The sequence below is a fragment of the Filicampus tigris genome, chromosome 3 (assembly GCF_054856515.1).
Source record: "Filicampus tigris isolate MCC_2025a chromosome 3, RoL_Ftig_1.0, whole genome shotgun sequence".
Taxonomy (NCBI): Eukaryota; Metazoa; Chordata; class Actinopteri; order Syngnathiformes; family Syngnathidae; genus Filicampus; species Filicampus tigris.
The window spans coordinates 31,023,953-31,039,219 of NC_141219.1; the positions used below are offsets into that span (position 1 = coordinate 31,023,953).

The 15,267-nt window shown below is 40.1% G+C and overlaps 1 protein-coding gene and 1 long non-coding RNA gene across 4 annotated transcripts in view; one reads left to right on the forward strand and one right to left on the reverse strand.

Moving 5' to 3' along the window:
* Window positions 1-15,267, reverse strand: part of cemip (cell migration inducing hyaluronidase 1) — a 216,620-nt gene that overhangs the window by 6,296 nt on the left and 195,057 nt on the right. For all 3 annotated transcript variants that reach the window (XM_086025001.1, XM_086025000.1, XM_086025002.1), the window contains 3 exons: window positions 8,474-8,678; window positions 7,308-7,394; window positions 1,096-1,253 (listed from right to left, as the gene is read on the reverse strand). In XM_086025001.1, the coding sequence (XP_085881127.1) occupies window positions 1,096-1,253; window positions 7,308-7,394; window positions 8,474-8,678 (450 nt within the window). The remainder of the gene's footprint in view (window positions 1-1,095; window positions 1,254-7,307; window positions 7,395-8,473; window positions 8,679-15,267) is intronic.
* Window positions 534-15,262, forward strand: LOC147150637 (uncharacterized). The gene is made up of 4 exons (XR_015086061.1): window positions 534-692; window positions 1,136-1,206; window positions 13,051-13,203; window positions 14,259-15,262. It is a non-coding gene; the product is annotated as an uncharacterized LOC147150637 (long non-coding RNA).

The following is a 15,267-nucleotide window of genomic DNA, read 5'->3' on the forward strand; positions in this document are numbered from 1 at the left end:
GCCGAGGGCCGGACTGATAGAATGTTCGTTGACATTTTTAAAAATGTCCCGATTGGATCGGGTCCTTCACACCTGCTAATGATGTCACGCTTTATATATCTGTAATATATTTATTTGCGTCTATGTTTGTCACCCCCTTGGCTGTTGTGTTTTTATCTTCGGAGTTACTAAATACAAAATAAAATAAAGTATATCACTGCTACGCTACTTTTGCAGGCAGCTCGTACGTCACTTCAGTTTGCGTTTCTCCTGCCAAACTGGAAACGATTTTCTGGGCTGCAAGATTGTATGAACTGTACATAATGTGAAGTAAAACGGAGAGGATCATATGATTGATATGATGTCTCCAATGATCCTGTCAGAAAATACAGGCCCGGAGTCCACTTGACACGTCTATTTATTGAGGTCTGCAACAAGACAGACAAAGAATAACCTTGATTTTATGTTTTCCAAGAGGTCCTTGAAGTGCACATGAATGCGATTGGCTGATGTTAGTGTGTTCTGTTGTTTTGATGTGAAATGCTATTGTTGATTTGGTACAGTTGGCAGCATGTCGTGTGTGGGATTGGCTGACTTTATTAACATAAAACAAGACAGGTGCATATGTAGAATGTAGTAGAACAATAGATGGTGGAGTCTGGTGGACATCAGCTGACCAACTGGAGCGGCAGCCGGCAGTGAAATGACGATAAGTACTGTTTATTTTCTCTTGGTTCTGTTCCGTTTTAATCAGCAACGTTGCTACAGTGTTAAAAGGCACTGTTAGGAAAGAATCTGCTCAGGTACATACATGTACATTTACGGTTCATAATCATTCTGTAAATACAGTAAATATAAAAGTTTTCAACATAGATAGGTGCGGCTTATATAAAGGTGCGGCTTATTTGCTTTTTTATTCTTTATTTTTATTTTTTTTCCCAATTAAAAAAAAAAATAGCGTGGGTGCGGTTTATAAATCGGTGCGGCATATGGCCCGGAAAATATGGTATTTATTTAAGTTCTACATTTTTAGTGACTCAAAAATGATATTCAGTTCATTATGAATCCAATATTTCTGTATTGTGTTGCTGGGGTCATACCAAAGCCTAATCTTACCCATCTCTCAGCCCACTGATGTAGTTGTTAATCTGCACAGGCACACCTTGAAGGATTGAGTTCCGGAAACTTTTGCTGTCAACCACCTTCCCATCATGCCCATCGATTACGGTTAGTTGCACGCCATCTTCTGCTTGGTACAATTTTCTGCCATTCACCTGTCATTGACAGTTAATCACATCAATGTTCTAAGTGCTACTACACACTCCCCAGCTGAGCTGGGCATCGTCTATTACCCACGTGGTCCCAGTCGGTCCGAGTCTGCCAAACGACGTTGAGAACGGACTTAATCACACGCAGGTGCCAAACTCCTGACACATGACCGAGTAAGGAAAAAATAAAACAGTGTTGTGTACCTTGAGGTCCCACAGATGCAATGACATGTGGCCCTTATTTCACCGATCACCACACTGTGCGTGTGTGTGTCTGTTGTTTTTGTTTGATGTCTTTTCTTTGTTTGGCAGCGTGTCTGCTCGTGCTGCACCTGCTTGTGACGTGAAGATTACGTTCTCGACGCTGATTGGCTGTCGCCGACGAGGGAGGGATCCGGGACCACGTGGTCGATTAAGCAGAGCTGGGCAGTCCGTCTTTGGGCCGGACCGGTCGGACCCTCCGGCCCGGCCAGATGCCCATTTTTGGGGCGGGTGGGGGGCCTGGGGGGTGTGTGGCTGACAAATTTTAAAAAGTGGCTGGACCAAGCATGGCCGGAAGTCGATTTTAGTCCGGCCCACTAATCGGCCCTCATGCGTGTGACGTGCTCGTGAGGCGGCAAAATTTCATCTCAGCCTACTCGGTGAAAGGCTTTTTTTTAGGCTTCTTTCTACTCCCGCGTCGGCGCGAGCGACAACTGATGTTATAGGGATTGTAGTATTGCCCCCCAGCACCCCCCGGCCCCTCTTGTAATGGTATGCCCCAGTTGTAGATGTAAGCGCCAGTTACGTGATGTGAAAATAAGGAAATACAAACACGCTTGAACGCACGTTGCTGTCGCACGTCTCTTCTTACACAAACAACTGCCACATTGATTCACATGACTGACGCATTGTGCTGTTGGTGACAGGTCTGCAACACATGCCATGCACACATAAGGGTTTGTTGCTGCTCTGATCGGTCCATTATATAACATTTTGCGATGACATACAGTTTCCCACACGTAGAGGATGCCCCACGCAGCTTGTTGCTGCTGCAAAGCAACTAGTCTAGCAGCGTTGTGTGTGGAGAGAATTTACTCACCCACGTTCCCCCTCAGCTGCCACCTTCCAGATCGTTTTCGCAGTCAAATTAAATGCATCGTCTATTCACCTCGTTCCCTTTATGGTTTTAGCAGGCAGGATATCCATTGTGGTCGCTATCTTTTTGAAGCGACTCCCCCTGACTTGTTTCAAAACAACTTGTGTCCACGAGTATATATATATATTATTATTATTTTTTGTTTTGTTTTGTTTTTGTTTGTTTTGGAGTATATTCAAGCTGCGCGCAGCATGACTCAAGGATGACGCAGCCACATCAAGGTGGAGTTCATGCATTTCTCTGGCGTCTTCCCTATTTCCGGAAATATGCCATAGCCAACCAGCAGTGTATAGTGGTTTGCTGGTATGCTTTTTATTTTGAAGGCCGGGAAGGAGGGGAAGTGTGGAAAATAAATAAGTAACTTGACTACCACTTCTGGCTGGCTGTTGGACCCAAATAATTATAGAATATGACAAATCCAGCCCGGAGCTCGCAATGCAAGTAAGCACACGCACGTTGGCTAAGTACTACTGGCGCATTTGAAGCGTGTCCACAGTGGGTTCAAATTGTAAATTAGTCAGCTAATGATCTTTAAAAAGCCTCTGCCGTTAGAGCATTTCTCCCGTGGCGACGTCAATTATGGATGCTTTTTTTTTTTTTTGGTCGGAGCGCGGAATGGGACGGGGGCCGACAATGTTTATGAATATGGCCGGGGGGTCGTGGCCGGAAGGGTACCCAAGTCAACGGTGGAGGGTTGCGGCCGGACGGGCAAAAAATGGTCAAGTGTCCAGCTCTGCTAAGTATGCAGGACAGAACACGGTTTGCGGTTAGGTGATGCCCAGCTCTGCTCCCCAGCATAATTCAACCTTACACTTAAAGCAATATTTGGAAATAAAGTATTATAAAACAGAAGGTATTTTCATAAGGGAACAAGGAAAAAGGAACGAGTCTTAGCAGGGGGGGATTCAGGCTTACATGAAGCAAATGTGAATGTGACCTTCTTGAATGTTTAAATATGTATGAAGGTTTAATAATAGTACTTTATCCACCCAGTGAAATATTTGGAGTTAGAGTAGAACACTTTTTTAATTTTTATTTTTTATACCTAGTCAAGAAATAAAATTAAAAATAAAGTTTGACAGTGCTAAGACTCCATAGATGCTGATCTGTTTCCACTAAGCAGTTGACATTCACTCAGATGTTAGGAATTTTTTCCCATTACATCATACAGCCACGTTATTAGCTGCTGCAACCGTTACATATTTCCATCGGGCATATTTTGGACATATTTTCCATCGTAGGTCAAGTCCGCTTGATCCGACTAAGGCATGCAAGGTATGAAAACATAGGTCTGCTTCCTGGTGTCCGATTGACATCTCACTTGATCCAATAAACTAATGTTTACTGTGTCACCAGTTCAACAACAGTCAATGAACAATTTGTGCAGAAATAGTACCACCGCTCCATGTCGATGATTTGCCATTTGTGTCAGTCACAACCAAACTTGCTAAGCTTGCTGGTGATTGACGCATTCTACGGCCAATGAAATTCTTTAAAAAAAAAAAAACGTTTTCGGTTGCCTTGGAAACCTTTTTTGAACAACAGCAAACACCGTGCGAAACTTGTGGAACACACACTTTCAAAGCCGCTAGCAGTGACGCCAGCCCGTGCGTAAGAGCACACGTCACACAGCGTCAACCTCTTTGATTTTTTTTTGCATTTTTTTCGTGTTCAAGTATGGAAATAATGGATATGGAATTAGTGCTGGGCTGATAATTCGATATCGATATGTATCGCGATTGACATGTGATCTATACCAGTAGAAAATGCCTTCGATTAAACGTTCGATAGAAAAAAAGAAAAACAAACCCGATCGCAGCATTTTGCGTAAAATAGGCAGCGCGCTTCCGCCTCCAAACATGAAGAAGAAGCGTTTAAACCAAAGAAGAAGCAGCTTTCAAACCAACAAGGAAGAAGCTGTTAACTCAACGGAGCATGCTCGTGGGCCCGGCGGCCGTGCGCTACGCTCGCGGGCCCAGCGGCCGTGCGCTACGCTCGCGGGGCCGGTGGCTGTGCGCTATGCTCGCGTCCTGCGAGCGAGTGCCGTAACTTTGCTCAAACAAATGACCACTCGACTCAGTACAACTCTTACAATTAAATTATATTATGCATGATAACCTTATTAAAAACCCATGGATGGAGCCATGGTGTGCAAGTAGAGGAGTTCTTGTCTTTGATATGCTAGCAGTAGTTAGCCTTATCAGACACCGGCATCGCACTCAAGGTAAAATCAAGCAAGTAAAATGAATGGACTGCGGCAAAAATGAGTCCGCTAAAAAGATAAAGTAATCCTAAGACGGTTGGTCAATAGTCCGCTGATAGTGTAGTGGTACACACGCCTGAGTTGTGTGCGGGCAGCGTGGGATCGATTCCCGCTCAGTGACAGTGTCTATGTGTGCCCTGCGACTGGCTGGCGACCAGTTCGGGGTGTAGTCTGCCTTCGCCCATTGACGGCTGGGATAGGCTCCAGCAACTCCCCGCGACCCTGTATAGGATAAGCGGTTTGGAAGATGACATGACATGACATGACATGACGGTTGGTCAATGATGATGTATGCACTACAAGAGAGTATTCGTTCACTTACATTGGATGAACATTGAATGAAGGCTAATATATATGTCAACAACTGCTTTGGGGTAGACCTAGACCTAATGCAAATAATCATTTACAATGCACTGATGGAGGACAAACTGCACTTACACTACATAGCGATGTACAAAAAACAGTTAACTGTTATTTAAAGAAAAGATTTAAAACAAAATCAATAATTATCAATATTGACTGATATGAAATACTTAGATTGTGACAGTTTTTCAAACATTTCTCAGCCCTTCTAAGCACATTATCTTTAAAATGGGGGTTTATTTAATCTTTATATTGACCAGTTTATTTTACTCTTTCATTGTTACATTGACCTCTTATTAAAGGTTAAGTATTATGTTCAAATAAAATAACCTAAATGTATTTTTCTTCGGGTCATTATTTTCAATAGTTGAAAAAAAAATTCAATCTATATCGATATCGACCAATATCAAACATTTATATCGTGATATACTTTTCAGTCATATCGCCCAGCCCTATATGGAATAAATAAATAGTTTGTGCTTGTTTGGTTGTTTTTTGATTAAATAAAGTAATTGCACTTTACACCAAAAGACTCGTTTGTACTGTATCTCTGCACAACACTTTATCTTTGTACAACCGTTTCTTTATAGAAAACATGTGTTTATGCTTCTATTACCCTTTCAGTAATATTTGGAATGAATCTGGATGTAGGATAACAAAGCCCCAAGTCTTACTTTTCATTAGAACTCATGATCATTTTTGTATGTTGAAGCATTCCATCCCGAATAGCAGCCTTTTCCCCTACGTATGTGACCATGGTTGCAAAGGGTCAACCAAATGGCACACTTTTGGTTCGTCTGGACCTCTCCTTAGGAAAACTTGTGTTAAATGCTAAATTTCTGTCGTATTATTGTCAAATTCAATTGAAATTGGGGAAGCCTCCGAGCTGTGATTTTTGAAAAAATAAAAACAAAAAATAGGCGAACATAAAATCCGTCTTGTTTTGTGTATTCAAACTTCCATAATTCAGTGCCAGTAGCACTTGATCAGATTTGGACAGTTGAGGAGAAAAAGTGTTATCTTCAAAAAGAGACCAAAACTATGCTGATGCTCTAAATGGTTCAAGTACAGCTTCCAATCTACTTTGGGTGCACCTTTTTAGGCATTCAGGTAAAAATGACAGGTGAAATTGTAAGAAACCTGTTGGTTAATATAAAGCCATTCATATAGATTTAGAGCCTTCACACCCCCTTTTGGCCTGAAATACTGAGACGACATAATATGGAATTGAATAATTTGTAAAAAACATTTACCGGTATGTAGAAAGTGAACATCCCAACCTAAATTTAGACCATTGTAGTGTGCCAGAAAGATCGAGACGCAGCTGTTGAGATGTGCCCATGTGACTCTATGGCTTTAACTGAAACCAACTAATAACTTTGCCAAGAGTGTCATAGAAAAGGGAAGCAAGCCAAGTAAAAGCAAGAGAAAGGTCACAGCAAGATAACGGGCCGGCTCAAGTCACCTATCATATATGCCAAAGAGGCCCAATTACAGGTCACTCAGCTAAAAATTTAGCTTTTTTGAAAAAAAATTCACCCCTGGGATGAACTGGCTTAACATTTATACTGTCTTCAAAATCTAAACATAATGTGGGCCGGTCTCATCCCTGGCTGGTCTTGTCTGTAGGGCTGTCCTCTCCAGCTGGTCCCATGGTCAGATCAGGGCACGCTGACTCTAACACTTTTAATTAACTGATTATGCGATGTCCGTAAATGTAAAAAAGCCATAGAGCTGGTTGTTCACCTACTTTGGGCAAGTGCAGTGAAGGGAAAACGGATTGGGAACTTTGTTCCCACTGTAGGAAACCCCCATCTAGTGTCGGGAGATGTCTTTTCTTGGACCACCATGTAAATTCACTGCATGGCTAACAATGCCCAACCAGATTTAAATGAATTAAAACAATTAAAGAACTAGTTGACAGACACAAAATAAGGTTTGAAACAGGCTTAATTGACGGAGTGTATGCCCATATTTTTGTCAGGTAGGTCATGTCAGGGAGAATCTATTGATTAGTGGATATTTGGCATTTCTACCACTTATCCTACTTACACTGATCTGAGCAATACTTTAAGTGTAATTAGGTGGCTTGATGAGGCACATCCACGAATGAACGAACAAATTGAAGTGAAATGGCAATTCGAAGTCTGAACATAATACTCTGGTTACACAGGCCAAATCCTTGCATAAGACCAAGTGCCATCTGATTTGCAATTTAAAACTAACACTTGTAACATTGCAATGTATGCACTTCTTAAATCAGAGCAGTAAAGGATTGGCTGAAAAAAACGATTACCTCAGTAAAGGCAAAGTCCTCCTTGATGTGGAAGAACCGAGTGTTATAGGACTCTAGTTTCACTTCCAGTAAGTGCTCTGGTGAGTGCTGAAACAAACAAAAGGAGAAAGCATGAAAAATATTTAGACATTTAAGAGAGATCCAGTTGCCACAAGAAGAGAACAAATAACTCGAGTGGATATGAGTCTTACTTTGAAAAAACTCACACCTTCAATCAAGATCAAATAATCAAATAATGTCACTGGCTACGTTTTGTATTAAAAGCATGATCGGAATAAAAATGCTTAATGTACACACCCCTTTTGTAATATTCTAACCCGATCCAGCCCATTCCAAATTGGAGGGGTGGTTTATGTCGATTGATAATCTGATCAGCACGCATGAAAATATTATTCAGAAATTTTGCAACAAACCGTCTTTATCGCACGTGTGTGACGTCAGTATACGTGTTTCTGTTATTCCAAGAAGTTTGTAGAATTAGAGCAAGCGAAAGACATGGCGGGCGCAAGACTGAACTGGTACATTTGTGGCTCCCTTAGGAAGAAGCATTAGCTCTACATAACAGCGCAAACAGCAAAAAAATACCCATATAACACTAACATTTAAAGTAGAAATGGACGGAGCTATATTTTGTTGACACAGAAGTCGCTACGGCTTCTTCTATTACTACTATGGTTGTATTTGGTCAATCTCCGCATGTCAAAATTATTTGTTCCGATCAAAAGTGTGATGCATGAACACGCAAATCTTAATCAGATCAATATTATTAGTGTCCATGAAAACAAAGCATCCGATCATAATTCTAATCCGAACTCTGATTGATTAAAGAAATATTGTCATTTTAAACGTAACCAGTATTGGTTCCTATAAATTAGTGCACACATTTGCCTCTTACTGGCGACACAGGTTGTAAGCTCATATACTTTTTTTTTTTAATGTTCTCTAATTTGAGTCTTCACTTTGCCTGAAACAAACAAAAGCACTTGTTTGCTGGTGCAGAATCTGAAAGGTGTCACTCTAGGTAAATGCTCAACCTTAGTTTGTTGAACCGCATTCAGCAACCAAACATGTTCATGATCAAACTTTCCAAAATGTTGTCTAGTCCACCACAAACTGAGCATTTCAACATTGTTTGAGCATGAATTGGATTGTTTCTCATTTCTCACCAGTCTGTCATTTGGGATCTTTGTGGGCATCGGCACATCTACGACAGGCAGCTCAGCGTGTCTTGGGTAGGCCTGAGGCATGCAATTGCTGGGTAGACTGCCTTTAGGGATGATGGCTGTTATCTTTATCCTCTCACACCCTTTGAGGGAGCAGAAGGCAAATTGCTCCCTGTCATTATGAGCCTGAACCTTCAAGAAGAGCAGCCTGCAAAACACACACATACACACGCACACACACGCACGCACCACCCGACACACACACACCACTTTTTCATCAATTTATCACACAGAACCAAAATTGGTTTGTTTAGAAGTATTGATGTGATTGAAAACATACCCAGTTGGTAACTGTGGCATTTTATGGCAAAAAAATGCTAATGCATCTATACAGAAACAGAATTTAATTCATTCATATGAATTAATGAGTAAAAATAACTCAAATTGGGCAATCGATATATCTGATAAATAGCTGTTAAAAATAACCTCCTTTGAGAAAAGAGTATTAATAAAAACTGATGCAGTCCCACCCCCTCTTTTCCCATCCATGGTAGAAAATAAAAAGTTAAAATTCGGGGGGCAAGCCTCGGTGAGACCAACTGGAGCATCTGTCCCAAGCCATGTCTCAGATAAAAGAATATCATGTAAATTATTGTCTAAGATCAGGTCGTTTATAATAAAAGTTTTGTTTAAAAGGGAGCACACATTCAGCACAGCCAGGTTAATTTTTGTGCTGGACGTGCGCTCATGGTGGCACGGATGAGAAGTGTTAGCATATACCAAATTGCCACTGTTAAAACCACGTTGTTTCTGTGTGCGAGGGAAGCGTCTGCCAGTGATGGTTTTAATGGAAAAGCTGTCCGGTGGTGGTAATGATAATGGAGGCCTGCCGGGAGAGCTAATGAGGATGGTGGTACTGTGAGCAGCTGGTGTTGGCCTGTAGATGGGTGTAATGTAATTGTCATTGCAATGTTTATGAGCAGAAGAAGAGATGGGAACACCCGCTGTGTGATTGTTTAACAGGAGTCAGCTGGGAGTGGAATTGATAATGTCATGGTGGATGTTAGCAACTAAAATCCTGCTCCCAATAGAGTTCGGATGGACACCGTCCGGCTGGTAAAAAGACAATTCCAGAATAGGTTAAAATTGTCAAGAAAAGCAAAGTCAAGGTGGGTTAGGGTTAGTGCGTAGGAACCACGTATTCAGGCTTAAAAGGCGGCTGAAGCGCTCGACCCCACGAGACAACGCCGGCAAAATGCCGCTTACCCAGACCGACAATCCGCAGGTTTTTAGCAAGGCAAAGAGGGTATGAAAATCTCTCTTCGTCTGCTCCGACTGTCGGCGTGCTGTCTCATTCGTCCCCACGTGAACAATGAGCCAGGTTATGGAAGAGAGTCGAGTAAACCGGGCAGAATGTTCACTATGTCCATAACTTTTGCTCCGGGAAAACAGCGGGTGATTGTGCCGAGAAAGTGAGTGTGTCTAATAACGCTGTCCCCAACTATAACGGTGGTTGGTGGGTGATGTGATTGACCGCCGATGCATAATCCCACTCAGAAGTGCACAGTGAGCAGCAGAGCGGACGCTTGACGCTCGCGGAATTATAAAGAAGCATTTTGAAAGAAGAGGGCATCTTTAAATCTCAGAAACGTGAATAAATTGGTTTGCCTCACAGCTGAGGATGAGTAGAGAAGAGGGCTGTCTTGTTTTGTGATGAAGTCAGTTTAAAGGAGGAACACACGACGTGGTGATACCACCTACAGCATAATAGCACAGCATAACATGAGGCAATCACGTTCCTGTGCACTTGAGGGACCACTTGGAAAACAAAAATTCTAAGCATATTACAAGGGTCACATATAAATGTTTACATTACACACACACACACACACGCACACGCCCCACCCACGCACACACACATACACACACACACACTTTGTTTGCACACAATATTTCTGTCACTGTTCTGAGGCCCTTTTGTGTTTTTGTAGTGAATAAAAATAATGTCGACTACAGAAAGAATGTTAATAATTTTAATTTAAAAAATTAAATTTTCATCTCATGAGGATCTGTTGTTATAATAAAATAATACATTACATATGAACAGTATGTCAAATGTATATATCAGTCTTGTGTCTTTTATCTTTCCATTCCAATAACAATTTAAAGACAAATATGGCATATTTTGGAGCTTTGCGATTAATTAATTATGATCAATTTTTCTTAAGCTGTGATTACCTCGATTAAAATTTGTAATCGTTTGACAGCACGAAGATATATATATATATATATATATATATATATATATATATATATATATATATAATATCATGTCTTTTTTTTAAGAGTCACAGAAAAGGGAGGAGCTTATTGGTCGCCACCGTTTTTTCAGCCATTTGGAATTGGTTGAGGTTTGCAGTGTCAGAAAATTAGCTACAAAGTGGCTGCTGCAAAGTATAAAGACCATTTCGGTGACAGCTTTATTGTTTCAGCATGCATTCAGGGTCTTCGAAACCTTCTCTGGTCTCTGCTGACAACTTAGCAAAAAATTTGAAGTATTTATTTCCAAAATGTTTTTGTCTTAATTTTATAGTGCGTATCTTGGCTGCAGAGCTTCCAGTTATTTGTGGGGTTTTTTTTTGCGATCAATCAGATTTGAAATTTGAATGTAATTTGTCCAAGGACTTCAGAACCCCAAGCACACGCACACATAATGTTAAAATCCTACTTAAAATGCTACTCTCAATTGAGTCAGGGGTTTGGGAGTTACTGCCCACCGATTTTCGTCAACATTTGAATGCTTATATCAATCTTCCGAAAACATGTATTCTTGGAAAGGGAATTCAACAAGGATTCCAAATCGGCAATATTAATTCATACCCTCAGAAATTCATTGAAAGTTGAATACTCATTGATAATTCACTGAATATCCAATGACTATCTGGGTGTATGGAAACTTTGACTCCTTATTGCTGCCATACAAAAAAAGACATCTCTGAAACTTTTACATGTTTTAGAAAACATGTGCGAAATTACATTTCATGAAATTTTATTTTAAAGTGGAAGTCAACCCCAAAATTTTCTTTACAAGAATAAGTTCTACGCAGTCCCACGAGTCGAAACATGGCATTCTGATTAATATTGCGTTTGCGGGATATGAGTTGAAAAGTAGAATCCACCCATTTTTGTCCATCTCAAATTAGACAAATTACATCACAGTTTCTCAGGGCTCAGATAACATTTTCAGTCGACAGAAGTGACGAAATGGCCGCCCTCTGAGACAGCTAAAAACGGGTCAATTTTGCTACTTAACTCATATTCTACAAATGCAATATTAATCAGGTGCATAGAACATATTATTGTAAAGAATGTTTTTGGGTTGACTTCCTCTTTAAGAGCATGTGATCCACAAGGTCAAGTTCAAGGTCAAATTATTGGTCAAAAGGTAAAGTTAGATTTGAAAATCCTTGATGAGTTTCTTTTCCAACAATACCCATTTTGTGAAGACTGACCCAGTAATTAATGCGATATAAGGCCGATATAACAACCCTTTCTACAGAAATTGTTAAAATTCGGCAGGCCATCACTCCCAAACCAATGCTCTGATTGACCTAAAAATGGGAGATTTAGTGTTGTGGCACCACTATCAACAAGTACAGCAAGTTTCATTAAAATCAACATATTGTCGCTGTCCTGTGAAAACACTTTATCTCAATTTTTTTTCATTTTATTATTTTTACATGAATGGTGTTTCCACGTTACAGACATTGCATTAATGTGAAAATCCAAAAAGTTTCCAAAATTGGAGATAAGTGTCACAGGACAGTGACTATATATGCTTGTTTAAAAATTTCCGATTTATTTGGGTGATTTGGCATGGAAAGACTCTTCAGTTCCCGCGAAAGGTCTAGATCCGAAACTCACCGTCCGCCACTGTTGTGACACATGAATCCAAAAGGGAATCTTTTTGTGAATTTATTGATGTTAAATTGTCAAACTTTTTAAATGCTGTTGAAATGGGATTGTGTTTAAAGGGTTCCTTTCCACCAAGTTTTGAATAATATTATTTGTTATTTGTTTTTTTTCTTTTTAATGAAGGTTTGGGGATCAATTAAAATTGAAATTGGTAAATGGACTGTACACTCAAAAAAAGCAACATGGGTGTCTGTTTTATCAACAAAATTGTGACACCTAGCTTCTGCTTTATTTATTCATGTTTAGTGCTTGAACAAATTTCAATCATGTAGTTTTAACCTGACAGGCAAAATTCTTAAAACGGCATGATTGCTTTATGTCAACACAACCAAATTGGTTTAAATAGGAATCCCATATGCAATATCGCTGCAGAGCAGTAGGTGGCAGTAACGTGCGACATACCCTCTTCATCAGCTAAGATTGCGTGCTTTTGTGTAAAGTTCCATTACAGAAAGTTGTGAGCCTCATATTTGACTCATCCAAATTGAAGCTGCATGCATCCATCAAATTTAAACCATCTACGGGGGAGAAACATATCAGTCAGTAAATTAATTTTCACTTTTTATTCACTGTGATGTTTATTTTTGTTTTATTAATTATTTTAGGTCGACTGGTTAGCACGTCCGCCTCACAGTTCAGAGGTCGTGGGTTCGATCCCGGCTCCGGCCTCCCTGTGTGGAGTTTGCATGTTCTCCCCGTGCCTGCGTGGGTTTTCTCCGGGCACTCTGGTTTCCTCCCACATTCCAAAAACATGCATGGTAAGTTGATTGGATGCTCTAAAATTGCCCCTAGGTGTGATTGTGAGTGCGGATGTTTGTCTCTGTGTGCCCTGCGATTGGCTGGCAACCAGTTCAGGGTGTCCCCCGCCTACTGCCCAAAGACAGCTGGGATAGGCTCCAGCACGCCCCGCGACCCTTGTGAGGAGAAGCGGTACAGATAATGGATGGATGGATTAATTATTTTAGATATATGACCACTAGTTTTAGCTTTCGTGTGTTGTTGCCTTTTAGCTAAGCCTAAACTGCGCACAACTGTTAAACACGGCGCGTGATATAGACCAGTGGAAGTACTGTACACTTATGGGTACTTTGGTAAATTAATGATTGAACAAAAATTTGTTGTTCACATGCCTGTAAAATTCACAAGACTTGATCAGGGTGTTTGGCGAGAAAGGGAGCACTCAAGGAAGAAAAATCAGGAGCATCTTGGTTCCCGTATCTCTGGTATGTTAATGGGAAAATAGCCTGTCAAACCTATATATCTTTAAAAAAAAAAGGTTACCATTTGAAAAGAAGAAATTTGATTGCAACAAAATTAATCACTGATAGAATTAATTAATTAAATTACAGATTTGCAAAATTCTAAAATTAGAAAAGTTTGGATTTAGTCTTTAACTCATTAACGTTTGAAAAAAATATAAATACGTTCCCGTGATTGAACGGCTGGACTGAAAAGACAAGTAAATATGTCAAGGGCAGTGAATGACATACCAATACTTATGTGTGTGTCGTGATACCTACGCTCCTTATGTTGTTGTGGCAAACTGACTGACACTGCTCAGACCAACATTGTTGATGTCAGAAGAGAGTGTATCCTCAAAACCCTGTGCATGTACCTCAAGGAGACAAGCTGGTGAAAGAATACATGGTATGGGTATGGAATTCAATTTTTATCCTATGGCATCTGTCCTTGACTAAAAATTGTGGACTTCAAATATAGTATTTACCTTTGAAATGTCAATGAATAATCTGTCACAGTAGTTATGTTCATATTTATTTAAAGAGATGAGTCATGAATGTTTTTGTTCTTACAGAGTGCAGCTGTCGAAAGCAACCAGGCTGAAATTAAGGAGGTGGTCTTTGGAATTTATGCCATTCGAAAAGATGGGGCAGAGTCAGAGGATAACCCAGATGACGTGGTTATCATCATAGATGCTGTCAATGTTCTGGATGAACTGGGGAATGTCCCATTTGCTGTTGTGATGCTGTTCGCTCTGGTCTACGCACTCAACCTAAGCTACCCCTCAGAGTTAAGACACAGCATTGAAGTTCTGCAGAAGATCATCATGGAGCTTGGTAGAAACAGACTCTCAAGAAAAGCTCAAACATTGAAAACCACGCTTTTACGCAAGTCATCCTGTGTGGATTGACCAAAAGACCTAAATTGAAGAAAGTATTATCAAGAAAACCTTATATGTAGTAGCTTTTTTGTATCACTGAGATCCTGACAGGGTTTTAAAAAATGACACAATTTTGAGGATATTATCTGTTTAAAAGAGCAAAAGGATTTTGGACTAAAATGCTCATAAGAATAATGTAAACTTAACCAAGTGTTTTCAAGGAAAGGCGATCCATATATAAGCAGCCATGTGTAGTTGTTCAAATGCTGCTCATTGCTGCTTTCCACATTCTCCTTAAAAGATTAATTGGTTGACTAGTGCATTTTTTACGTGTGCGCGTGTGTATATTATGGTAATGTTTTGGAGCGTTGAATGATTTTTGTTCGATTTGCTTATCTTCATTGTTATTTTAGTCATCATGGAGAACCTGACAGGACTACCAAAATGTTCTATCGAAACTCAAGTCCGTTTTGTGGTCTCTTACAAACTTGACACCAACTGTGGTTAAACTAAATTGACATTCAGCAACAATGCCTTATTTTCTGAATTATTTATGTGTATTTACATATTTACATGTATTTACATGATTTACAGTATTTTTTTTGTTGACTTGTTTTGTTAAGTCAGCATTAGTGTTATTTTATCATTTAAAAATGTAGCTGTACCTACTCTGTCAAAATAAGATACCTGTACTATTATTAAA